The following is a 26,790-nucleotide window of genomic DNA, read 5'->3' as shown; positions in this document are numbered from 1 at the left end:
TCCAAGTTGGGGAGAAATGTTACTGCATAACCAGCTGGAGTGTTCTGATGCGTATAACACTTGTTTATTCAGTCAGAAAATATTTGTTAAACTCCCACTATATGAAAGGCACTTTTATTTCTTATGGTCAATCATTAACTAAAAATTCTGATTTATCAATTAGTCTCTCTTGGATTTAGGTCTTGTGATTTAAATAAATCACACAATTTATTTAAATAAATCCAAGCCCATATGTCTCAGTAAAAACTGGAAGGATATACTTTTGGAACCTGAAACACTTATAATCATTCCCTGTACTTGAGGAAATTTAGATATTTCTAGTGTGTTTTATTTACTGACCACAGTACCTACTGTAGCCAATTTTGACATTTCTTCGTTCGAACTTACCTCTTCTTATCATATTTGTTTTACACTTATGTCCCCAAAGCTTATTTTTATTTGCTAAATATAGTTGGGCCAAATTGTTCCTGGACAATATCCTGGAATTATGGGACTCATGGTTTCCATCAGGGGAAGAGAGAGCCATGATGACTGAGCGCAAATGGCTAGAAATTCTAAGAAGGGAAATTTAACATTCTAAAGCTTTTCTAAAGATTACAATTTAAAACTAAATTCCATATATGGAATGTTTTCTATTCGAAGATGTGAACACCCCATAACTGAAAGAAGGGGAGGGATGAAATATGGTGGGAATTCCTGCACTGGATTGGAAATTAGAACAGATGATCTTTGTGTTCATTCTGATTCTAAGAATATAGGTTGAGAATTGTCCATTAGTTCCAATTTAAATCCTGAAGAGGTGGGTGGGGAAGGGTGGACAACAAACCTAAGTATCTAAAACCTAAAGAAAGGAAGACATTTTCCCCTCCTCACAAGATTTCTAAAGGTTCAGTTAATGTTGCATAGGGAAATCTGAAAAAAGAATAGTTCTTTCATTCCCAAATGCCCTGAGCATTTTTCATCCCTTTCATTTCATTAGTTCATGGGTGAAACAAATACATTTAATCTTGCAAGAAATATGTGTCAAGTGCTACATTGCCAGGGTCAATGATCTGTACCATGGAAGGGTTTTCGGTACATTTTTAAATGACCGAATATCCTGAATAAACCTCTAGGCATTCAAATAAGTAGTGCAGAATGGTAAATCTGGCATATTTGAGGTTCTTAAATGAGACCTAAGTAGATGTTATTGGCCTTGGTGAGTGCTTTATGTAGATTATCTTTATGTTTCATAGTACCTATATGAGATCTATTCTATTGTTGCCTCCATTTTAAAAAGAAATGAATCTAAAGGTTAAATAGGTGCTGAAATTTGCCCAGGTTTACACACCTACTGAGTGCCAATCTAAATTTCAGTTGTTACCCATTTGTTCCAGTGCCCAAGTGTGCAACACTTAAAAAAAGTTCCTTTTGAATTATTCCACGGGCTTATAAATTGGCTTTAGATATACTCATGCCCCATCTCACTGTGAAAACCCAATGTCCTCTTTTGACTCATTTCCCTTACTTTGAGAATTTAATTATCTGCCTGCGGTAAAATGCCACAGTTAAAGATTCTCATGAAAACTAAACCAAAGGAGGAAGAACAGTCATAATGTGTATTGATTTTTTTTTTTTTTTTGGATTTTGCTTTATTTGTTTAGGTCCACTTTGACTCTCTTTTGGGGTCTAATCATTGGCTAAATCTACTTATGTTTTAATGAAGTCTTAAAAATCATTTTCTGGGATGGCTGTATAGAATAAGTTGGGTAACTGGATTCACAAATTTCTAGTTCTACTTTGTGATACTCACATATTGCTTTTGCTCTACCCTGCCTCAGTCTCCTCATTTGGTAAAATGCAGTTCTTCTGAACGTTTTTATACGTTCTATATATAGAACTTTATATACATTAGAAAATGTCACTGGCTGCTTTTGGAAGATCTCATCTATGCATTGTTCATTCATATAACAAACATGATTTTGGTGCCATTGTGTGCTGGGCCCTGTGCCAGGGCAGAGGATACCAATAAGAAAGGGGAAAACACCTCTAACTTATGGATCTTATAATCTATGTTTTTAAAAAGGCAAAGCCAAGAACACATAGGTACTGTAATAGCAGTGAGTACTAGGCATTACACAAGGCTGCAGGAGAGGAGCAGGTTACCTCATCATTCTAGAGAAGGATGCTGAAGCCACTCCTGCTGGGCATTTTGAGCAGGACTTCTGAGAGTCTCAGCACCTAGGCGTGTCAGGTCCCAGGCCTCTGTCAATTGTTCCTCATGTGAATATCCAATTACCAATAATAATGTGTTTTGCTGTTGATAAATCTGGTCCAAGGCAAAATTCTGGCCATAGACATTTCTTTGTTAAAATCGTAGTATATAGTCTTGGTTCATACAAAATCATTAATGTGACATTTATTAGTGGTGGAGGTTGCTGTGAGCTGAGACTGCGCATTGCACTCCAGCATGGGCAACAAGAGCGAAACTCCGTCTCAAGGAAAAAAACAAAAAACAAACAAAACAAAAAACCTGAGAGTCACCACCTCCAGTTCACCAGGACATTGTAATTTGCAAATGATCCAATGGCAACTTCCCACTGGGTTGTTTTCACTCACACAGTGACTGCTAAAACCTCCCTAGACATACAACTAAAGAGGGCCTAAGACATATGTGGAGAGAATGGAAAGATGATTGCAATTGATGAAAGAGGAATGTATTGGATTCAGAATGAGCAAATAATCTTGCAACCCATTTTTTTTTTCCTTTTAAAATCACCCTAGAGCGAATACTCCTGAAGTTTCTTATGATTTAACCATGACTGACAGCAGAAATAAAACAACCACTGTCAATTATGTACGTGATACATTGTCTAACCCTCATGGCTGGATGGCTCTGCTCTTGGACCACGAGACCTACTCATTGCAATCTGAGAACCTTTGGATCAACAGATCTCTGCAGGTAACCCAAGGAATCCATTAGTTGGTATGCTGCATTCTCATTTGTTCTTATCTTTCTTTGTTTGAGATAATGGGTTGAAAGAGGAGCAGGTTATCTCGTTATTGAAAGTCTTGGCATATTCTGATGCAGATAAAGAAAACTTCAATAGTATTTTGGCCAGATGAATATAAGCTAAATATGAGATTTGGTTGCTTTTTAAACTTGAAAATTTTAGAATCTATTTATGTGTTATTGTGAATGCAGAATGGTTCCGCCTGAAAATTTAAATTTATTAATACAATGAGAAACAACCTCTACACATCTTATAGAATTGCATTTCTTTAAAACTTATTGGTTAATAGCCAATTTACCCTAGAGAGGAGTGTTTGTAGCCAGAGAAAATGCCTTACCAAAGCATTTATACGTTGCATACTGCCACCTTGTGGTCAAAGATTAACTTGCCAATCGAAGTCAGTATGAGTCCCCAGGCTGGATTGGGTTAAGGGAGACAAATAACAGCAGTGAAGATAGAAATGGCCATGTGGCAAGATGGCTTACTAGAAACAGACACGTTCGGAGGTTACCATCGAAAAAACAAAACAAAAACATAATAAGCATGTGAAGCCTTCATCGGCAACCAAGGTATCCAGGTTCTCTTATCAAAATTGACTAGAAGGCTGGCGTGACCCACAGAGAGAAGGAAGAGCAGTGTGGTGCGGTGGCCCACCTGAGAGCCACACGGGGAAAAGGAACTCCGTCCCCCACAGCCAAGGGAGGCGGTGAGTGAGCCGCTACGCAGCCGGGGAAACTGCTTTTTCCACGAAATTGTGCAACCCATGGGTCGGAAGATCCCACTCGCGAACCCACACCACCAACGGGGCCTAGCGCCCTAAGCAGATTCTTACAGCCTCTCAGCTGGAATCTGCTTAAGCCTACCAAACTCCCGGGGAGAGGGGCGACCAGCACTGGCTGCAGCTGCCTGCTGTCTAAGCCATTTGAGCTCCCAGTTTGGAGCTCAGGAGAGGCAGCAGCCAGCACTGGGACTTGCAACTGCCTAACACGCTAAGCTCTGTGGATGGGGGAAAGGCAGCACCCATTTCTATAGCTCTAGGATGCGTTTTCTCCCTGTTGGAGCCAGGGAGGCTGGATGGCTTTGTCCCAAGACTTGTCCCCACAGCCCAACATACCAGTTGTGGCTGTCTGCAGCCAGAGTGCCACTTTGGGCCTAAATCTGACCCATCCTTCCTCAGTGGGCAGGGCTTCCCCGCAGGATCTCCAATAACTCCAGCCAGAGGCTCAGGGACAGAATTCATATCTCTCTGGGTCTGAGCCCCGGGGGGAGGGGGTAGCTGCAGTCTCCGTGGACCAGCAGACTTGGCCTGTCCTCCTGATAGTTCTGAGGAATCCCGGCAGCCCAGACGAGTGGGTTTCCCCCCAGTGAAACACACCCTCTCCACCAAGGGACAAAGTACTTTGTTGAACGGGTCCTGCTCCTCATGCCACCAAACTGGGTGAGACCCTCCAACAGAGATTGTCAGACACCCTATACAGGAGCGATCCTACTGGCATCAGGTTGGTGCCCCTCGAGGTCAGAGGTCCCAGAAGGAACAGACACCCATCTTTGCTGCACTCCAGCCTCCTTGAGTGACATCTCCACGCATGGGAGCAAATCAGATGAATAGGGCCTGAAGTGAACCCCCAGCAAACTGCAGCAGCCCAACAGAAGAGGGACCTGAAAGAAAAACAAACAAGCAGAAAGCGACAACAACAGCATCAACAACAACAAAAACAACAAAAAGGCCCCCACAAAAATCCTATCCAAGGGTCAACAGCCTCAAAGACCAAAACTAGACAAGCTCAAAAGGATGAAAAAGAATCAACGAGAAAATGCTGAAAACCAAAAAGGCCAGAGTGTCTCTTCTCCTCCAAATGATCACAACGTTTCTCCATCAAGGGCACAGAACTGGATGGAGGATCAAATGGATGAACTGAGAGACGTAGGCTTCAGAAGATGGGTAATAAAAAACTATAATGAGTGAAAGGAGCATGCTCTAACCTAATGCAAAGAGGCTAAGAACCTTGATAAAAAGTTAGAGGAATTGCTAACTAGAATATCCAGTTTAGAGAGGAATATAAACGACCTGATGGAGCCAAAAAACACAGCATGAGAATTTTGTGAAGCACACACAAGTATCAACAGCCGAATTGACCAAGTAAAAGAAAGGATATCAGAGTTTGAAGACCACCTCACTGAAATAAGACATGCAGACAAGAAAAAAGAATGTAAAGGAATGAACAGGGTCTCCAAGAAATATGGGATTTCATAAAAAGACTGAACCTATGATTGATTGGAGTACCAGAAGGAGACAGGGAGAATGGAAAAAAGCTGGAAAACACACTTCAGGATATTATTCAGGAGAACTTCCCCAACCTAGCAAGACAGGCCAACATGCAAATTCAGGAAATACAGAGAACACCATTAAGATACTCCATGAGAAGACCAACCCCAACTCCATGAGAAGACCAACATATAATTATCAGATTGTCCAAGGTCAAAATGAAGGAAAAACTGTTAAAGGCAGCCAGAGATAAAGGCCAGGTCACCTACAAAGGGAAGCCCATCAGACTAACAGCAGACTTCTCAGGAGAAACTCTATAAGCCAGTGGAGATTGGAGGCCAATATTCAACATTCTTAAAGAAAAGAATTTTCAACCCAGAATTTCATATCCAGCCAAACTAAGTTTCACAAGCAAAAGAAAAATAAAATCTTTTCCAGATAAGCAAATCCTGAGGGATTTCGTTACCACCAGACCTGCCCTGCAAGAGCTCCTGAAAGAAGCACTAAATGTGGAAAGGAAAAACCGGTACCAGCCACTATAAAAACACACCAAAATATAAAGACCAATGACACTACAAAGAAACTGCATTGACTAGTGTGCAAAATAACTAAATTATATCAAGATGACAGGATCAAATTCACACATAACAATACTAACCTTAAATGTAAATGGGCTAAATGCCCCAATTAAAAGACACAGATTGGCAAATTGGATAAGGAGTCAGGCACCCATCAGTGTGCTGTATTCAGGAGACCCATCTTATGTGCAAAGACACACACAGGCTCAAAATAAAGGGATGGAGGAAAACTTACCAAGCAAATGGAAAGAAAAAAAAACAGGGTTTGCAATCCTAGTCTCTGATAAAACAGACTTTAAACCAACAATGATCAAAAAAGACAAAGAAGGGTATTACATAATGGTAAAGGGAACAATGCAACAAGAAAAGAAACGCTAACTATCTAAATATACATGCCCCCAATACAGGAGCACCCAGATTGATAAAACAAGTTCTTAGAGACCTACAAAGAGCCTTAGACTCCCACACAATAATAGTGGGAGACTTTAATACCCCACTGTCAGTATTAGACAGATCAATGAGACAGAAAATTAACAAGGATATTCAGGACTTGAACTCAGCTCTGGATCGAGTGGACCTAGTAGACGTCTGCAGAACTCTCTATCCCAAATCAACAGAATATACATTCTTCTCAGAGCCACATGGCACTTAATCTAAAATCGACCACATAATTGGAAGTAAAACATTCCTCAGCAAATGCAAAATAACTGAAATAATAACAAACAGTCTCTCAGACCACAGTACAATCAAATTATAACTCAGGATTAAGAAACTCACTCAAAACCACAAAATTTCATGGAAATTGAACAATCTGCTCCTGAATGACTCCTGGGTAAATAATGAAATTAAGACAGAAAGAAGTTCTTTGAAACCAATGAGAACAAAGAGAAAATGTATCAGAATCTCTGGGACACAGCTAAAGTAGTGTTAAGAGGGAAATTTATAGCACTAAATGCCCACATCAGAAAGCTAGAAAGATCTCAAATCGATACCCTAACATCACAATTAAAAGAGCTAGAGAGTCAAGAGCAAACTAATCCAAAAGCTAGCAGAAGACAGGAAATAACTAAGATCAGAGAAGAATTGAAGGAGATATAGACACAAAAAACCCTCCAAAAAAATCAACGAATCCAGGAGCTGGTTTTTTGAAAAAATTAACAAAATAGATAGACTGCTAGCTAGATTAACAAAGAAGAGAAAAGAGTCAAATAGAAACAATAAAAAATGATAAAAGGGATATCACCACTGACCCCACAGAAATACAAACTACCATCAGAGAATACTATAAACATGTCTATGCAAATAAACTAGAAAATCTAGGAGAAATGGATAAATTCCTGGATGCATACACCCTACCAAGACTAATCCAGGAAGAAGCTGAATCCCTGAATAGACCAATAACAAGCCTTGAAATTGAGGCAGTAATTAATAGCCTAATTAATAGCCTACAACCAAAAAAAGCCCAGGACTAGATGGATTCACAGCTGAATTCTACCAGAGGTACAAAGAGGAACTGGTACCATTCCTTCTGAAACTATTCCAAACAATTGAAAAGGAGGGACTCCTCCTTAACTCATTTTATGAAGCCAGCATCATTCTGATACCAAAACTGGGAAGAGACACAATAAAAAAAGAAAATTTCAGGCCAATATCCCTGATGAACATCAATGTGAAAATCCTCAATAAAATACTGGCAAACCAAATCCAGCAACACATCAAAAAACTTATCCACCATTATCAAGTCGGCTTCATCCCTGGGATGCAAGGCTGGTTCAACATACACAAATCAATAAACGTAATCCGTCACATAAACAGAACCAAAGACAAAAACCACTTGATTTTTTTCAATAGATGCAGAAAGGGCCTTTGATAAAATTCAACATCCCTTCATGTTAAAAACTCTCAATAAGCTAGGTATTGATGGAACATATCTCAAAATAATAAGAGCTATTTGTGACCAACCCACAACAAATGTCATATTGAATGGGCCAAAGCTAGAAGCATTCCCTTTGAAAACCAGTACAAGACAAGGATGCCCTGTCTCACCAGTCTTATTCAACATAGTATTGGAAGTTCTGGCCGGGTAATCAGGCAAGAGAAAGAAATAAAGGGCATTGAAATAGGAAGAGAGGAAGTCAAGTTGTCTCTCTTTGCAGATGACATGATTTTATACTTAGAAAACCCCATTATCTCAGTCGAAAAATTTCTTGAACTGATAAGCAACTTCAGCTTCAAAGTCTCAGGATACAAAATGAATGTTCAAAAATCACAAGCATTCCTTTACACCAACAATAGGCAAGCAGAGAGCCAAATCATGAATGAACTCCTATTCACAATCGCTACAAAGAGAATAAAATACCTATGTATACAGCTAACAAGCAGTGCGAAGGACCTCTTCAAGGAGAACTACAAACCACTGCTCAAGGAAATAAGAGAGGACACAAACAAATGGAAAAACATTCCACGCTCATGGATAGGAAGAATCAATGTCGTGAAAATGGCTATACTGCCCAAAGTAATTTATAGATTCAATGCTATTCCCATCAAACTACCACTGACATTCTTCACAGAATTAGAAAAAAACATTTTAAATTTCACATGGAATCAAAGAAGACCCTGTATAGCCAAGACAATCCTAAGCAAAAGAACAAAGCTGGAGGCATCATGCTACCTGACTTCAAAGTATACTGCAAGTCTACAGTAACCAAAACAGCATGGTACTGGTACCAAAACAGACATAGACCGATGGAGCAGAACAGAGACTTCAGAAATAACACAACACATCTACGACCATCAGATCGTCGACAAACCTCATAAAAACAAGCAATGGGGAAAGGATCTCTTATTCAGTAAATGGTGCTGGGAAAACTGGCTAGCCATATGCAGAAAACTGAAACTGAACCTCTTCCTTACATGTTATACAAAAATTAACTCAAGATGGATTAAAGACTTACATGAAAAATTCAAAACCATAAAAACCCTAGAAGAAAACCTAGGCAATACCATCCAGGACATAGGCATAGGCAAAGGCTTCATGACGAAAATGCCAAAAGCAATTGCAACAAAAGCAAAAATTGACAAATGGGATCTAATTAAACTAAAGAGCTTCTGCACAGCAAAAGAAACTATCATCAGATTGAACAAGCAACCTACAGAATGGGAGAATATTTCTGCAATCTACCCATCTGACAGAAGTCTAATATCCAGAATTTACAAGGAACTTAAACATATTTACAAGAAAAAGACAAACAACCCCATCAAAAAGTGGGCAAAGGATATGAACAGACATTTCTCAAAAGAAGACATTTACGCGGCCAACAAACATGAAAAAAAGCTCAACATCACTGATCATCAGAGAAATGCACATCAAAACCACTATGAGATACCATCTCATGCCAGTCAGAATGGCAATTATTAAAAAGTCAGGAAACAATGGAAGCTGGTGAGGCTGTGGAGAAATAGGAATGCTTTTACGCTGTTGGTGGGAATGTAAATTAGTTCAACCATTGTGGAAGAGAGTATGGCAATTCCTCAAGGACCTAGAACCAGAAATACCATTTGACCCAGCAATCCCATTACAGGGTATGTACCCAAAGGATTATAAATTATTCTACTGTAAAGACACATGCACATGTATGTTTATTGCCACACTATTTACAATAGCAAAGACATGGAAAATGCCCATCAATGATAGACTGGATAAAGAAAATGTGGTACATACATATCATGGAATACTACGCAGCCATAAAAAGGAATGAGATCATGTCCTTTTCAGGGACATGGATGAAGCTAGAAGCCATAATCGTTAGCAAACTAACACAGGAATAGAAAACGAAACACCGCATGTTCTCACTCATAAGTGGGAGTTGAACATTGAGAACACATGGACACAGAGAGGGGAACAACACTCACCAGGGCCTGTTTGGGGGTAGGAGGTGAGGGGAGGGAACTTAGAGGATGGGTCAATAGGTGCAGCAAACCACCATGGCACACGTATACCTGTGTAACAAACCTGCACGTTCTGCAACTGTATCCTGTTTTTTTTTTTTTTTCAAAAGAAATAAAAAAAAACTAAAAAAAAAAAAAAAAATGGCCACGAGGAAAGTGGGTACATTTTCCCATATTTTTAAACAGCAATCCAGTGGAATTCCCTAAGCTTATTTTCATACTTTTAACACATATATTTCTTCCTATCTTATCATACACATTCTTGCTAACAGTCCTGAGAGCCTATCTTAGGGAGACAGAAGCCCTGCCATGGTCATGAGGAATTCAGAACAGAATCACTTTTGATCTTCTCTCCATGGCTTTCAGAAAGGATGCACGCCTCTCTTTTCTTGCCTTGAGATTCCTGTGAGAGCACTCTGGAGAATTTTCATGCAGTGAAAACAGTAGGGTGTGCCTCTGGAGGTGGATACCCTAGGTTTACGTCCTAACACTGCACTCTTCTGCTTTGTGATATGGGGCAAGCTACTGAACCTCTGCCTGCCTCACTTTCTTCAATGTAAAAATGGGACAGTAAGAGTAACAATGACAGGGGTGCCTTTCGAGGACTGAATAGTGCTGATTGCATAGTAAATGCTCCCACAATGTTAGCTATTACTGTGATAAATGGATGACATGCCTATCATTGCCTGTCGCTTCAAGTCGTGGGAAAAGCTGGAAAGGAATTCTAGACCTGGCCTTGTCTCCTCTAGCTGTTTGATCTGAGACGTGTCAATTCACATGTCTGGGCCTTGGCTTTCTTCTCTGTTAATTGAGATTGTTAAACGAGATGAACCTTATGGCATCTTTCAGTCTTCATAGTCTGATTTTGTAGCTCTAGTTATGAATTTTTTATGAAGTAGATTTAAGTATTCCCATTTCCCACAAGAAAAGTACAATCTGGGTCTAAGTTGTATGATTTCTAAACTACTCCATCTGTGTTCTCTGTAGTTGTTTTGGCAGGGTGGTGTGGTGGAGTAGGTGGAATGATGGGGTTCCTTACTAAATGAGCACTATTGTGTTTTTCTTTCACTTCAAGTACGCAGCAACCTTTGACAACTTTGCTCCTGGTAATTACCTACTGCTGGTGCACACAGATTTGCCGCCTTACCCTGACATCCTCCTACGATGTGGGAGTCGAGTGGGTCTGTCTTTTCCATTTCTTCCATCACCAGGTCAGAACCAAGGCTGTGACTGGTTCTTCAATAGCCAGCTGAGGCAACTCACCTATCTGGGTAAGTATCCAATTGGATGAATGTTTTGAGAGCACATAGTCAGAAATCGCCAATCACCCTTCAATTCCAGACATTTGTGCTGTGAAGTGCTGAGGAACTGAAAGGGACAGCTGTGTGTTATGGTTGAGTGAATGTGCCCTGAAGTCCGATTGCCTGGGTTTAAATCCCAGCTCCAACGCTCACCAGCTAGCATACACAGAGCCTCTCTAAGGCTCAGCCTCCTCCTCTATAGTGAAGTATGACCATAGGGCCTACCTCAAAGGATAGGAAATTAAATAAAGAATAACATGTAAAACTCTTGAGCAGAAGGCCTAGCCCACAAAAAATGCTTACTAGACGTTGGTAGTTAGTACTAATAATATCTTTAATTCATCTTAGGGCAGTGTCATATTTGTTTGTAGTGGAACAACTGCACATGTAAAGATGGATGGCTGTGCTTTAGACTAGGAGTTTGAGACCAGCCAGGGTAGCAAAGTGAGACCCCATCTCTCCAAAAAAAAAAAAAAATGCTGGGCATGGTGGCATGTGCCTGTGGTCCCAGCTACTTGGGAGGCTAAGGTGGGAGGATCAGTTGAGGCCAGGAGTTTGAGATCAGCCTAGACAACAGAGTGAGACCTAATCTCTACAAAAAGTTAAATAAATTAGCTGGGTGTGGTGGCGCATGCCTGTAGTCTCAGTTACTTGGGAGGCTGAGGTGGGAGGATAGCTTGAGCCCAGGAAGATGAGCCTGCAGTGAGCCATGAGCATGCCACTGCACTTCAACCTGGGCAAGAGATTGAGACCCCATCTCAAAAATAAAAAAAAGAAAGAGAAAAAAATTGATGGCTGATTATGACCATTGGTATGAGGAACAGTAGAGAGTCCAAGGTAGAGAGTACCAATGCAGAGAGAGACTGAATTAAGATGGAAGTTTATGTAGAAGGTGAGAAGGAAAACTTCTGATGAGAATCTGAGGTCAGGAAGATGAGTAGCATGGAGGGCTGATATGAGCACTAGGGGTGGACTGTGTCTGTTTTACGTCAAGATTAACATGAGGTTGAAGGAATCAGGAACCTTACTGTGACTGCAGAGTCACAGAGGCCAAAGGTTTTTCCTTATCTTCTTACTGTGCATGTTTCTCAGGATCCCAGTGTGTCAGGACCATCCACTTCTTTTGATTTCCTGGAGTTTATTTCATATTCCTTTTCTATACCATGTCAGCATTGGTCACTCTGAGCACCATGGTACCTGCTTGTTCCAATCGCAGCTCACTGTGAGGGCACTTCTTATAGTAAAAAGGAGAATCTGGCTAAATAGGTCTCAAGAGTGACAATTTTGTTATAAATTGCTCTTAGTAGATCCTGGTCAAATCCAGGGGATCTTATTAGCATAACAAGTTCTAGCCCCTGCCACAAGCCCAAGGTGGCCATGGATTTAGAGGGTGAGGCAATGGTCCTGAGTCCATCCTTTGCCTCTTTCACTTGTGCCTAACCATAAGTCCAGTGAGTCGGACCTACAGGCTAGCCCCAGAACTGTTAAATTTTAATAGCGTCGGAGAGAGAGTCTGGTGCTCCCTTGGTCTTTTTTTATGTCTTTGCCAAAAGGATTGTTGTATATTTTATTTGCACTGAATTATACCATTCAAATTTTATTTCTGATTTGATCCATTCATAAATGTAACCTAAAACTATAAAAACTTGAGACGGACAGAGATTCCTGAGATTGTTTTACCACTTCAGCCGAATACAGCCATAAATAAGAGTAAATAGTTACCATTAACTTTATGGCTATTCACTTGGTATGTATTCTGGAACAAAATTTTAATCTGAATTGCTCTCTTTCCATTACTTAGCCTGCTTCTGAAGAGGCTGTCTTGTCCATAGGTCATATTCTGTTCATGAACTGCAAAATAATCTGAATACTCAAATAAGCTAAACATAATAAAAACCATTTATGGTACAAAGAAAAAAAATCAAATCATGCAGCTATAGATTTTCTTCCCTTATGATAGCATTATTAATTGAATTAATAGCAAGTTATACTATTATATATACACATATGGTATAAATGCACATCTGTGTAAGTAGCTGTGTGAATGTGCATGTGTGCTTATATGTAGATGTACATTTGTATCTGTGCATATGTATGATATAAATGAATGTCTTAGTATAAAACATTTCTATTAGGTAGATAGCCTTTATTAATTTTTAAAAATTATTTGTATTGGAATACCCTAGTATCTCCTCCTTTGAATATGAGTTGGAAAAGGAATAAGAAGTCACAGAGGATTTGTTGAATGTTTAACAAACTTGGAGACTCTTGCTTCTTGAAGGGATTCCCCGTAGGATCTTTTATGGTCATTGGTGCCTCCTTTATCCTCTGAGTGTATGGAGTAGATAGCTGGCTAGAGCCACTTCTGTTTTCATTTCTGGGCTGTCACAGTGATGGTTTGAGGACTCAGGGGGAACTGAGGCTCACCCTGCTCCTCCATGGCAGTGCACCATGTAGCTATACTGGGTTGTGTAAATTTAGCTGTAATTTTGGATATCATCTGTGTAAAGTTTATAAGATCTTTAGCAAGGTGGTGATTAGGCTCCCACGTTTTCCATATACCTGACTGCATTTCCCAATGCCATAATGGTAGTTGCTGTTGTTGGTACCCGAGCAAGAGACCAAGAAGTAGAGTTCCAGTTCTGTGCCATGCATTTTATATATTGATTAGATTGTAACTTTCACTTAACTGTTTTTTTCAGACAACTTGACTTTATAGGACCATGACTGGGATAATTTACATAAAATACATTTAATCTATGCAGATGGTGTAAGTCAAGACCACATAGTCTATGTGGACATATTCCTGGGATGAAAAACATGGGAAGTGTGTGTATACAGAAATTTATTTTATTGTAGGGAAGCTGCTTGATCTCTATCATGGCCATGGAATTCCATATTAGATTTTTTTGGGGGTGTGGCTCCTTTTCTTGGCTGGCATTTCCTTCAGAGTGCTGCTTCACTGCCAACTGGCTGAATTTTCATTCACTGGTTGACCACTTCTAAGTGGGCCATCTTTTGTATCGTTTTACCACTTCCCCCAGGATAGGAAGTTTTAGAAAAATCACAATTATCTTCATTTCCTCTGTTTGGCTGCTGCATGTGTGATTTAAGATACCTGACTCATCTTCGACCCAGCTGAGTGGAAAAAACCTGAACCCAGGCATTCTAGCTCCTGGCTGTGGCTCTCTCCACTAGAGTGTGCTGCCCACTAAATAATTGTGGATCACTGACCGGAAAGGATGGTGGGGGTGCTAGGCAGGGTTGTGGGAGAACCCTTCTCAAGGATTCCCAGTGACAAAGAAAAAAATCATACACGTACAATATGTTTTGATCCTTGCATTTTTCTTTTCTACCAAGGCAAGTTTTGCCTTTGTTCAGCAAACGTCTTCACGGAGTGCAGTTTTTTTGGAAAGCTCATGGCCAGTGCTTGGGGCTTAGGGTTTTAATCAGTGGCTGGCTGGTTATTTTACCTGGGGCATGGCATTATAATTGCTCCATGCCTCAGTGGCTTTATTTACACAGCAAGGTTAAGAAAATACTTACTTGTCTCTTGGAATTGTGGCACAAAACATCCAAATATATTCAAGTGTGGTTAATGTGCCATGTTATTTCACCAACGTTTTCCTGATAGACTATTTCTCTAGAAGTTTTCTTTCTTTTTAGAAGATTAACAATATCATGTGTCATGAGCTCAGTGTGTATGTTATAACCTTTCTGAAAGGGTCTCCCTCTATTTTCTTTTACTAGATTTTTGTGAGATAAATGGGATTCACCATAATATGACATATATGACATATTGTTCCCGTGATTGAAATGTGATGCCACTTAAGCAATTGTTAGCCACAGAATAAGATAAGCTCACTCATTTAAAAAGATCTGTTAGGGAGATTGGTTCACATTGCCTTTCTAAAGCTGCTGAGAATTTTGCCCAAGGAGCTGCTTACGAAACAGACCACAAGTGAAGTACCTTGTGTGCACTATTGTTTGTATTAGGATGCTGCAGGAGCAATATTTGATGTGATAAACTATTATGAATAAGATGAACTATTATTGTGTATCCCAACTGTAGCTTCTATGCCATGCTTGGGAATGGGTATGACTGTAGAACAAGTGTTCTTTTATATTTGCAAAGTTGGGAGAAAAATCCAGCAAGCCCATTTTTCCCTTCATGCGATTTGATGCCCTGACTGCTCATGTCTTTGCCTTACAGAGCCAGTTTCCCACTGCCTCTTTCCCTGCTGTTTTTTTCCAAGGATGTTTCAGTTCATGGTGAACTATTTTTATTTTTTAGTTACATTAACGCTATGAAATAATTAGTCAGCTAATTAATCTGGTTTACAAGCTTTGTAGGATTCTTCAGCTGTCAGTCAGGCCCAGGCCTGAGGCCTACATCAAGTCTCAGCTCTCTTGCCCATGTGATTCCTGTTGCCATGGCTACTGGCTACATCTGCTGACACCCCACTCTCTATTTATTGCTTAATTAAGAATTTCACGCTCAGCCTTTATCTGCCTCTAAGAACAAGCGCACACTGTTAAGAAATTCCAAATTTAGGCCCAGGCACAAGGAAAGCCTTTCTTATGGGCTTGGCTGTATGGAGCCTCTCTAACGATCCTCTCGGCATCCCAGCCGCCACCCTTCAATCAAAAATCATTAAATGGGGCAGAGATAATGAGCATGTAGCATATCAAAAGAAGGATGTTTGCTTGGTCCAAAGGAGGAAAAGCTGCTCGGCCCCACGCTCAGCTCCACTTCAAAGGGAGATGAGACCTCTCAACACTGGGGCCTGATAATGCCTCATTTGTTCTTGGCTTGACTTATGCAAAAGGTCTGGTATGTCAGAGTCCAGTCTCACAGACGCGGGTTTCCCCCACCTCTTGCCTCCACCTCCACCAGCCCCCTCCCTGGCCTTCTGCACACTCCTGTGTCAGCACTTAGGCAGCTGGGTCCCCCAAAGCATCAGAGGGAGCGTATAATCACTGACTTTCCACTCACAATGGCCACTTGTAGGGGGGTGGCCAGGAGGAGGTCTTCATCACAATAGGAACACAATTATTGCAGCTGCTAGGGAGGGCTATGCTTCTTCCTGTAGAAATAGAATAGGACTTGCCCAAAACAGGAGGAGAAGATTGGAGGGAGGCGGGGGGAGGTTGAGAAGGGTGGAGAAAACAATCTTGAGTTGATTATTCATAATCTGACTCTTGGAAGCCCGATGCAGAGTCAGTGGGGTTCCAGCAGCTGCTCGCACACAGCCTTCTTCTAATAATTGTACATTCTGTCAGGGGTCAACTTACTTTTGACCCTGTCCTTTTATATTGGTAAAAGGCTCTTTAGGGCAAACTGTTGGGTTGTGGCAGGGTGCATTAAACACTCACAGCCCCTTCCCCTAGCTTGATCCCCCTCCCGACCAGCAGCCGGTGATAAATTCATATCAGATGCTGTGCCATTCACAGTTGCCCTCCCGAGTTCACACAGCCCCCACTCATGCAGCAGAGATGCAGCCGAGCTGGGACATTGTGTGAGGTGGCAGCTGAGAAGGTCTGCCTGTAAGGCTGAGGCTCCTGCTGCACCACCACCTTCTGATCTGACTGAGAAAGAAAAGACATGTCTAGCCAGGCTGGCCAACACTTGTGTCCAAATGTCCGCCTCACCACGAATAAAGGGCAAGAGGGCTGTGCATGGAAAGGCAGATGGACTTTATTGTGTGTGCCAAGTTGCCTAGAAGAACTCAGGTCTGTCTCATCACAAAGATGGGTCAGAAAAGATGCTGTTAATTTGGGAGAGCCTAAAAAATCAGGAGTGCTTTCCTGGGTTGGAGCCTAGGCTCCTGATCCTGTCTACCACTGCCCAGGTTTCCTTTCCTCAATGCAACAAGGGCCCTGGAGCCAAGCAGGCTGCTTGCATAGATCTTCTCTTCTTCAGCTGGCCTAGAAGACTCCCTGCAAATCCTGGAAAATAATTCCTTTAGGATCTAAGGAGGAGAGTGGCGTCAGCTGGCTCCCGTGACGTCTTGGGGAAGATTTTGTAGGCAGAGCGGAATCAGAATCTTTTTGCAACTCTGCAGCCATTCCCATGCTGAGCCCCTCTAAGGCAATCCACAGCATTCTAGTTAATAAATTAATTTACATTCTTATGAAAAACTCATTCCCAAAGATCCCCAAGGATTTTTACCAGTATGTAGAGAATTGACTTCAGGGAACTGCACTAACCTTTATGGCAAAAATATAGATAACAGAACAGAGGCTGGGGATGTGAAAAGGGATTTTGCCTCTTGGTTGGAAACAACTCCAAAAGGAAAAGGCAGGAAGAGAAGGAGAAAAGGAAGGAAAGGAGAGGAGAGGAGAGAAGAGGAGAGGAGGAGAAAGGAAAGGAAAGGGAAGGAAACTTAGAATCAAATACATCTTTTAGGAATCACTCAGGTTAAGGAGTTAATGCTCCGCAATGCTGAGTTGCTAGCCTTAATTCACACAGGTCATAGGTGGTGCAACCAGTATTCAAATAGCTTTTCTGACTCTAGGTTCAGTGCTTTTTCTGGTATACCATCTTTTCTTTTTTTAAATCTGAGCTTATATACCTAACCTTATAAACCAACTCTTCTTCTTTCAATTTATAAGAAAAAACAGTACTTAGTTAACACCGTGCTTCCTGAACTTTAGATATTTTAGTACCATTTTCATAATTGTGTCATATCCTTATACCTCTTGTCTGATTATTTACTTAATATTTTTCTTAAATCAATTTCTACACTGTCTTATTTTTAAAACCTAACTTTTCTTAATAATACCCATGAAATCATGGGTTTAATGGGTTAGTTGTTTTTTTCTAAAATACGTTACAATGTATAGATACTAAAATGAAACTTTTTATGCCTCTAAAGTAACCATTGTGCATTTAACATCTTGGGAATATGATTTGGTCTCTAAGGGTTTGGTATAGTTGATAAAAAGTATGAATTGTGAAGTAAGGATCTTTTCCATCTGGGTCTCGCTCTTTACTTGGTAAGAACACCTGCTCCTGAGAACAAACAATATTTTAAGAGTGTAGTATGAGAAAATTTGTTTAGTTCCTTACATTTGTGGTTTTTTGCCTCCTGTGTAAACAGCTGAAATGCTTATTCCCGGGACCCTCCTGAGAGATTCGGGCTGTGTAGGTCTGTGGCAGGGTCTGGGAAATCACAAATACCTCCACAGAAGTATGAAAAACATTGCTCTGAGTCAGAATAACAATTGTTGTTCTTCTCTGAGTTAATTAAGAAGGTTTAATTGAGCTAACTTTCAGGATTGTGGCTAATGCAGATATATGTGTTGGTGTCTTGATCAAGTTCTTTTCCTTTTGTCCCCCCAAAAATTCACTGTTTCATAAGTGAATGATACAGGGATAATAGAAGACTCAAAGGTAATCACAGGATTTTCATATACTATTTCTGTGAACGCCTTTAAAGGATCATGTTTTATGAGGGCCAAGATGCCTTCTGTGGCTGCCTCTGAGGCTGGAATCAGACAGGAGTGTGGTCCTGTAAATCAAGCTTTAGCTGCCAGGGACTAACTGACAAGCAAGCCTTCTCTGTGGCTAAGCCAGAGAGGTCAGCTTCTGAGGAATGAGGTCAAATTCACTGAGCAGGACAGGAGGAATAGAAGGAGTGTACAGATTTGTGAGTCAGGACAGGGAAAAGATGTGGAGGCAACAGAGGAGGTAACAGAGAGGTTGTGGAGGTAAGAGGTAAAAATGCAGAGAGAGCCAACAGCCAGCTCAAGAAGACAGAGCTGGGGCTTGGGTCCAGGGCAGGCAGAGACGGAAAGAGAAGTCATGAGTCAGGGTGGGACTGCATGACATTTGCAGACACCGATTGCAGTTGCTATTTTATGTTCTTTCACTGTTTAGTCAGTGGCTGACACACTAGATAAATGTGGCCTGAGTGAGAGGTCCTAATATGTGCATAAACTAAAACGACAAAGTGAGAATGAGAATATGAATGAAAGGGTGAAATAGGGAAGGAGTCTATAACCTACTAAGATTCCATGTGTTTTTTATTTTTAAATAAATGGGTGCTTATTTCTCCCTCTAAAATTTCAAGAGAGAATTACACCTGGTTAGGGAGAGAATTAATTAATTTTTCTGTTTCCTAGAGCCTTAAGTGAGGACAGAATTCTTCAGACACAACACATTAACCTGGTAGGACCTCGTATCACATCTACTTTAGTAACTCTCTTTTCTCTTACCAGGAGCCATTTTCTTAGCACATTTCCTCTTCACCCTAGATGTCTGTGTTTATAGCAAGTTTAGATCACATAGCACTCGTCAGAAAAAGTTGGCAATAATTGGCCCAAAGACTTTTTTTTTGTCTTTTTGAGCATCAGATCTTCTTACAATCTGGGAAGGATCAACTACAATGGGGCTCCATTTATAAACACGGAAGATTAACCATTCTCATATTACAAATACAAAATCAGAAATCATAAGCACTGAGAAAACATATGCACAATATCACAGCTTGTGTAAGGCTTTTAAACTCTTCCCAAGTCAATACCTTCATTCTCAAATGATTTTCATCCCTCTTTGTATTTATTCAAATTGGAAATGACACTTCACATTTACAGTCCTTTGTAGAGTCAACACACTTAACAAACTTTAGCAGATCTGGTTAAGTTGCTTACAACTCTGTAATACTACAGCTCATCATGATTAGATACAGCTGTAAAAAGAGTAGAAAGTAAAAGCATGTTTCTTGAACCTTGTTGACTGGCACCTGGAATCATGAACATGCCATAATGACAGTATTGATAATAGTTAACATTTATTGTTCATGATGTGCCAGGCACTGTGCTAAGCATGTTTCATGGACTATTCTATCTTTTCTTTCTAACAGCCGTATGAGATAGATAGTATGATTATTCCCACTTTTAGATGAAATGAATAAGGTTTAGAAATGGCAAATAACTTGTCAGTGGCCCATGCCTAGGAACCAGAAGAGCCAGGATTCAGATTCAGGCTGTTGGGCTCCAGCACCCACATTCTTCCCACCATTCACTATTGTCATGACCATGACCAGGAAATGGTGTTTGGGAAGAGATAGCCCTCTGTCTCATACTCATCTGCCCCCAGATGCATGTAGATGGTGGTATAGGAAATCAGACTTCTAATTTTTCCTGCTTTTGTTAATTTTTCTGTATCTGTTCTGATCCTGAAACTACTTCTCTTCACTGACTGGCATTCACACACTCAACGTTAATGAAGTGAGCAACAGATTTTCAATATATTTTTTAGTTTTGCAATGTCTGTTTTGGTAGGGAGTTTTCCTGGAGGTAGGGACCATTTGTGCGTGTGTAGAGGTTTAAGAAAATCAGTCACCACTCAGTCCAGAAGCCATTGGTGCAGCGTAGTGGAAAGAGCTACAGATACAAGATTAAACCTAGGATTTCTAAATTGGCCCGTGAAAATGAAGTATCTACATTTCTAGCAATATCTGGTCTCATAAGGTGCATGAGAAAAATCTCTCTCTCAAAAATTTGAAGACAAAGCTAATTATTGATGTAATCTTAAATTATCAGTTGATGCTTAATAAATATTTATTAAATTGAGAACAAGTTTGGGATGAATATCACAGGATGGATTTAGAAGTACTTTTGAACTTTAGAGAATGCACAAATCAATGTGAACAGAAGTGGATGAGTTAGACCTTATTTTAAAAAAAGGAAATGACACCTTGACTGGTGGCTTTATTATTAGTATTAAGTTAGAAAGATGCATGAAATAAGCAACAGGGTGAAGGAACAATTTAAGCAAAGTCTTGGAAGTGGTGATAAAGGTAGAACATGTCAAGAGCATGTTGTCATTGTACCAGGTCTCAACATGTGGCAGTGTAAGGAGAAAGACACAAACTCGTGCTTTACATCCTTAGAAAAATTTTAAAAAGAGAAAATGACCAAAATAAGATTAGAGGAATTGAAGAGGTCTCATCATGGATCTCTTTGGGGATCATTTTCTTTGTAATATTCTGAAGCTTATATTTTATTTTTATTTTTCATTTTTTAGTTTTTTTCGAGATAGAGTCTTGCTCTATCACCCAGGTTGGAGTGCAGTGGCGTGATCTTGGCTCACTGCAACCTCCACACTGCAGGGTTCAAGCAATTCTCCTGCCTCAGCTTCCCTAGTAGCCGGGATTATAGGAGTGCACCAGTACGCCTGGCTAGTTTTTGTGTTTTTAGTAGAGATGGGTTTTACCATGTTGGCCAGGCTGGTCTTGAACTCCTGACATCAAGTGATCCACCCACCTCAGCCTCCTAAAGTGCTGGGATTACAGGCATGAGCCACAGCGCCTGGCTGCTTATGTTTTATATTTAGAAAGAATGATCCTGTGTTTATTTCATCTGATGGAGGAAAGGGTTTAGGGTTCCAGGAAAACAAAAGTGGAGAGTGTGAATTTGGCCAAGTCCCCAGGGCTGCAGCCTTCAGCAACAAGGGGCCCTCCAGTGGTGGAAGGTGTGGCTCATGTGACAAACAATAAGGCAGAAAGGTAATTAACCAATAAGAGACAAGGTGTGACTGAAAAATGGAGTTTGTGCACCTGATTACTAATTAATCAGGCGTGAGAGCACCTTGTAGATGCATTCACTATTTAATTATAGCAGCCTCTCTTGGCAAAGGAGCATATGTTCCCAGCTTAATCTACTGGTTTATACTGACATCAAATTGTCATTATCAGAAAGAATCAGGCCTTTTGATTATTTCCACTAATTTATTGAACACTTAAAATTAATGAACCCCAGGCCTTTTAAATGTGCTCAGTTGGCTTGGATGATAGGAGGAGGATAGGGGGTGGGGAAAAGGCTTCATTAAAAGGACAATTTGTTTGGATAAAGGTAACCAAATACATTTCATGGATGATCTGAACTCTATTGGTGAAAAGCACATGAATTCTAAAAGCTGAGCCTACAAAATCATGAAGAGAAAATAGGATATGAGGTATATGCCCTGCTGGACACCATTGGCTTCCTTAGAACATATGGCTAAAGGTTTTGTTTATGTTTTTGTTTCTCCTAATTATTTATGTACCAGTTGTCTTGGAGACCTCATTGCAATTACGTTTAATCAAATGAAAGCAATCAAAATCAAATGTTGGAAATCAATTGTTAGATTAACTAACAAGGATTTCATTTTTCTGTTTTGAAAATTTAGGCAACTAGAATTTAGCATAAATTCTTCTTTTCTCATGTGTGGTGACTGTCTTTAATATTAAGATGATCTTTGTATCACATGCAAGTTGTGGCTTTTGGTATTTAGTTTCAGGTGAAGGCCAAGTTCAAGTCATTCTCCGGGTGAAGGAAGGTATGCCCCCAACTATTTCAGGTGAGTATTAACACAGGAAGTAGAAGTGTCTAGTATAGCAGAATATCCTCCAGTAGTTCTACAAATTCCACCTTGTCATACTGTTAATAAACAGGCAGATATCAGTCCTAAAGCTTATATGTCTGATAACTCTCTATTGTGTTGCCCTGTAACTAAAATATGTATCTTGCATGTCAAAAAAGGATATAAAGGTGGATTTATTTTTCAAAGCAATGAAAGTAAGAATTGAAACATGTAAATAAGCACATTTCATAAATTATGGACCATATGTGCACATAGGACTCCAAATCTGCAGATGGGCTATTAGGCCCCCTCCAAATGGAAAGAAAAATTCAGGGTATCTCTAAACTTTAATTGTTCCTGGTAATTTCAGGAAATCAGGGTAAACAAACCCTCCTCAAAAGTCAGATGGTTCTATGAAATCTTTCTAACTCAAAAAGCCAAATTCTCAAAGACTGAATGTCTCCTAAGCACCTTCTGATGTATTTCATTGTTTGTTTTTGTTTATTCTGAGTCAATTTAACTATACATTTGCAAGAGGAATAAATCTTTTCAAATGCAGAGATTTCTTTTAATTTTCAGTGGCATTTTTGTGCTGTGTCAGAGCAGAGCCCATGCTAATCAGAAAATGATCTAATTCCTCTATTTAAATTAATAGATAAATGAGGTAAGAGGACTGGACTAAAACTATAAATGATAATCCTGAAGGTTACTACTCCATGCTTATTGGACTATGAAGAATGTGATTCAAGATTGTTTTCAGAATGTTTTCTGAGCTGCCACCACACTTTGTGTTTTATGTTCCTTGTTCTTCGTCTCTCTTTGCCTTTAGATGGTTCAAAATGCCTTGTTTATTGAGTGCCTTTTATGCAAGGTGTGGGGGATACCATGATGAGCAAGATGGAATGAACTTTGACTTTATGGGGTCTTATGATCTCTTGGGGATGTCAGTCAAACTACTAAGTAATCAATTAATACAGTTGTTTAAAAATTACTGTTATAAGGAAAAGGATAGTTCTCTATTCTCTGAAAGTTTCTGTGTTCAAATTCTCCAAGGAGAGATTTGATTTGCTGTGTCAGTGCCTATTCTGTAGAGGACACACCTGTTGAGGAAGCTCTCATGCCAGGCCCCCTTCTGTGGATACTGGACCATCTATGAATGGCCATTCTTGGTTCAACCATCTGTAGTCAGGGTGGCATGTCACTCAGCATGTAGTATGATGATTTCTGTACTAAGGATTCTCTGGAAGGAGCATTCAGAGCTTTTTAGAAGGGGTCAGTTTAACTGGAGATGCTTGCATTACAACTGTCAATTACAACTGCTGAGAAATAGAAAGCCCATACTTCATAGAGTTGTGGGTTTTAACAAGGGTAGAGACCTTGCAGGCTATCCTATCCAGTTGCCTCATTTTACAAATGGGGATGTGAAGCCCAGATATTAAACTTAGTCATATCAGTAGTCAGTCATATGAGCCTAGATAGGAACTCAGATGTCTCAACTCAGCCCAGTGTTCCTTGTGCTATACAATGTAGCCTCTAATGTGTTTAAATTGCCTTATTGAGCATAGATTAACTTATGAGTTATATTAAAATCTAGCCAGTTTTCCTACCTCATATAGTTTGGGACAGAAAACTATTTCAAAACACAAAGAGTTACAGATTTAGTACAATATCCTTCATCAGGAAGAAATTTTAAATAACATACTTTCAAGACATTGCCTGATTCTCATGTATGTAGTATCTGTGCTAGTGCCAAAATTTAAATATGGTAATGTGTTTTGTTTAATGAGTAGCTCTATGTAAAACAGTAAAATTATTGCAATATCATTTTTGCCAAAACTAAGAATGAATGAATGAATGAGTTAACACATCTATCTGTGTTAACTCATTCATTCCATTGTTTGAATGGGTCAATCTAATGTTTGAATGAGTTAACCATCTATCTACGTGTTAACCCATATGAGTATGTAATATGTACCCGTACTAAGTGCACATATGGTCCATGGTCATATAAGAACATCCAGATCATCGGGTATTCTTTTCCTAAATTTTCCCACAGACCTAAGTTTTTGTCCCTTTCTTTGATCTCTGAGAATCAGGCAGCCCTAGTCTTGTTCAAAGTTAACTCATCCCTTCCTGCATCTTCCACACTTTCCCCCCATCAGGGAACAACTCATTGTCTCGTGTAGTTAACCTTTCTTTCCTTACTGGCTTCTTCTGTTCAGTGCCTCCCATTTAAAAACAAAACAAATTTGTGGATACTGAATTTTCCTTTAGCAGACAGCTGTCCTGCAAACTTCTCAAAAGCCTAGCCTTCTCTTCATGCAGAGCCATGAAAACCTGGGTTGATGAAGGGCAAAGGTGTGGAGGCCAACATTTGGCTCATATATTAGACTCGAGACTACCTAAAATCTTAGCTGCTTGTTGAGGGACAAATTTGTACAGGGAAGCAAGGAGAGGCCTCATCAGGAATGTTGGTCCAGACCAAAATTCATGGGCTCCAGTTTTGAAACTAGTCTAATTTATCTAAAGCTTCAGAAGACAGATCAAAGGCTGTGGTTCTCAACTCTTAAGACTGTCTATTCCTCAATGAGCTTTTTGGATGGTCTGACCCAACATCTTTCCTTCCTTACCTCCAGTGCATTCCTCAATCCACTGTAATATGGTTTCTATCTCAACCACTCAACTGAGACCACTGTCATCTGGATCACCCATGCCTTGATTGCTAAGTTTAACAGTCACTTCTAATTCTCTCTCTTACCAGAGCTCTACTATTAACAAGGTCACTTGTGCTCTCTGGAGATGCTGTATTACTTAGGATTCCAAGACCTTCCTCTCTTCTGATTCTCCCAGTAGATCTCTGACTGCTGCTTCTTTAACTCTTGTAGGCTTCTTTTTCTCTCCACAAATTTGATTGTCAATAATAGTCATATAGAACCCTGATATTAGTTGTATAGAAATCTGATAACTCTGACAGGAGACTGAAACATGTTTTCTTATCCCTTAGTGTTCTTATCTTAAGCAGGATGGTATAGAATAATTAAATTTGTGCATAATAACATTCCTTCATTAGAATAGCTACCTTAAGGCCTAATTTGTCCAACTAAAGACTGTGTCAGCCCTCTTATAAGCAAGAGTAAAGGTGAAAAAAGTACAGAATGTTTGTTTCCATCATCTGTGATATAAAATTGAAGTAACTAAAGATTCCTGAAGCTTGGCATGAGGTTTTAGAGAACAATCATTGCTTGTTTGAAATATCACTGGAAATGAGGCATCAGAGACATTTTATCTGGACTTTGTGGGGCAAGCTAGGGGTCACCCTGACAAATACCCCTTACTCTACCCCCAGCTGAGTATTTTGGGTCTAATGTTGGGAAGCAGGCAACATTGGGAAAAAACTTAGAAAGGTATTACAGTATTGGAGTTTATGAAATTTTTTTTTTCTTTTTTTTTTGAGACGGAGTCTCGCTCTGTCGCCCAGGCTGGAGTGCAGTGGCGCGATCTCGGCTCACTGCAAGCTCCGCCTCCTGGGTTCACGCCATTCTCCTGCCTCAGCCTCCCGAGTAGCTGGGACTACAGGCGCCCGCCACCACGCCCGGCTAATTTTTAGTATTTTTAGTAGAGACGGGGTTTCACCGTGTTAGCCAGGATGGTCTCGATCTCCTGACCTCGTGATCCACCCGCCTCGGCCTCCCAAAGTGCTGAGATTACAGGCGTGAGCCACCGCGCCCGGCCGTTTATGAAATATTTATAAAGCCTCTTACTGAGTGACGCTTATTCCAAGACATTGCCTTATTCCCAAGGTGTGTGGTATATTTCGTACTAATTAAGTTGCCTATGGTTTCTGCTTGACCACAATCTATATACTTTTAGGTTATCCTGGGTCTCTAATTAAACCATGATTACTGAGGAATTGGGTCTGGTAGAAAAAATAACTAAGTGTTCCTCGTGTTTCTGACATCAGGTATTTTCCCTTGTCACCTTGAAATCCTCTGGAGCTATTACAACCACCCTCAGAGTTTCAAATACAGCTTCTAGGCCGATGATGCCAAATTCATCTCTGGGCTCAGAGCTCTTCCCATCTTTCCAATTCATATTTTTCCACTGCTTGCTGTATATAGCTCCATCTGGAGACCACAGAGATACCCTGAATGCCCTACGGCACAAACTATTCATCCACTTCTGTCTTAATGTGCTGGAAGTCTCTGGACCCTCCACCTTTGTTATCCTTCATACTCTGGCCTCTGTTTATTTTACCAACCTTGTCACTTACCTCTCTTCTAGCTCTGTGGTTCAGCAACACCAAATTTCTTATCATTCCTCCACTTGACTTCCCATTTTTTGCCTCGGCTCATGC

The 26,790-nt window shown here is 40.2% G+C and overlaps 1 protein-coding gene across 1 annotated transcript in view; it reads left to right on the top strand.

Moving 5' to 3' along the window:
* Nucleotides 1–26,790, top strand: part of PKHD1 (PKHD1 ciliary IPT domain containing fibrocystin/polyductin) — a 460,859-nt gene that overhangs the window by 223,466 nt on the left and 210,603 nt on the right. Inside the window, exons 48-50 of the mRNA XM_031012474.3 lie at nt 2,764–2,941; nt 10,861–11,056; nt 22,368–22,433. Coding sequence (XP_030868334.2) covers nt 2,764–2,941; nt 10,861–11,056; nt 22,368–22,433 — 440 coding nt within the window. The remainder of the gene's footprint in view (nt 1–2,763; nt 2,942–10,860; nt 11,057–22,367; nt 22,434–26,790) is intronic.

Source organism: Gorilla gorilla, chromosome 5, assembly GCF_029281585.2.
Source record: "Gorilla gorilla gorilla isolate KB3781 chromosome 5, NHGRI_mGorGor1-v2.1_pri, whole genome shotgun sequence".
Lineage (NCBI taxonomy): Eukaryota > Metazoa > Chordata > Mammalia > Primates > Hominidae > Gorilla > Gorilla gorilla.
The sequence above is the reverse complement of the archived record's forward strand: the minus strand, read 5'-3'. Positions and strand labels throughout refer to the sequence as shown.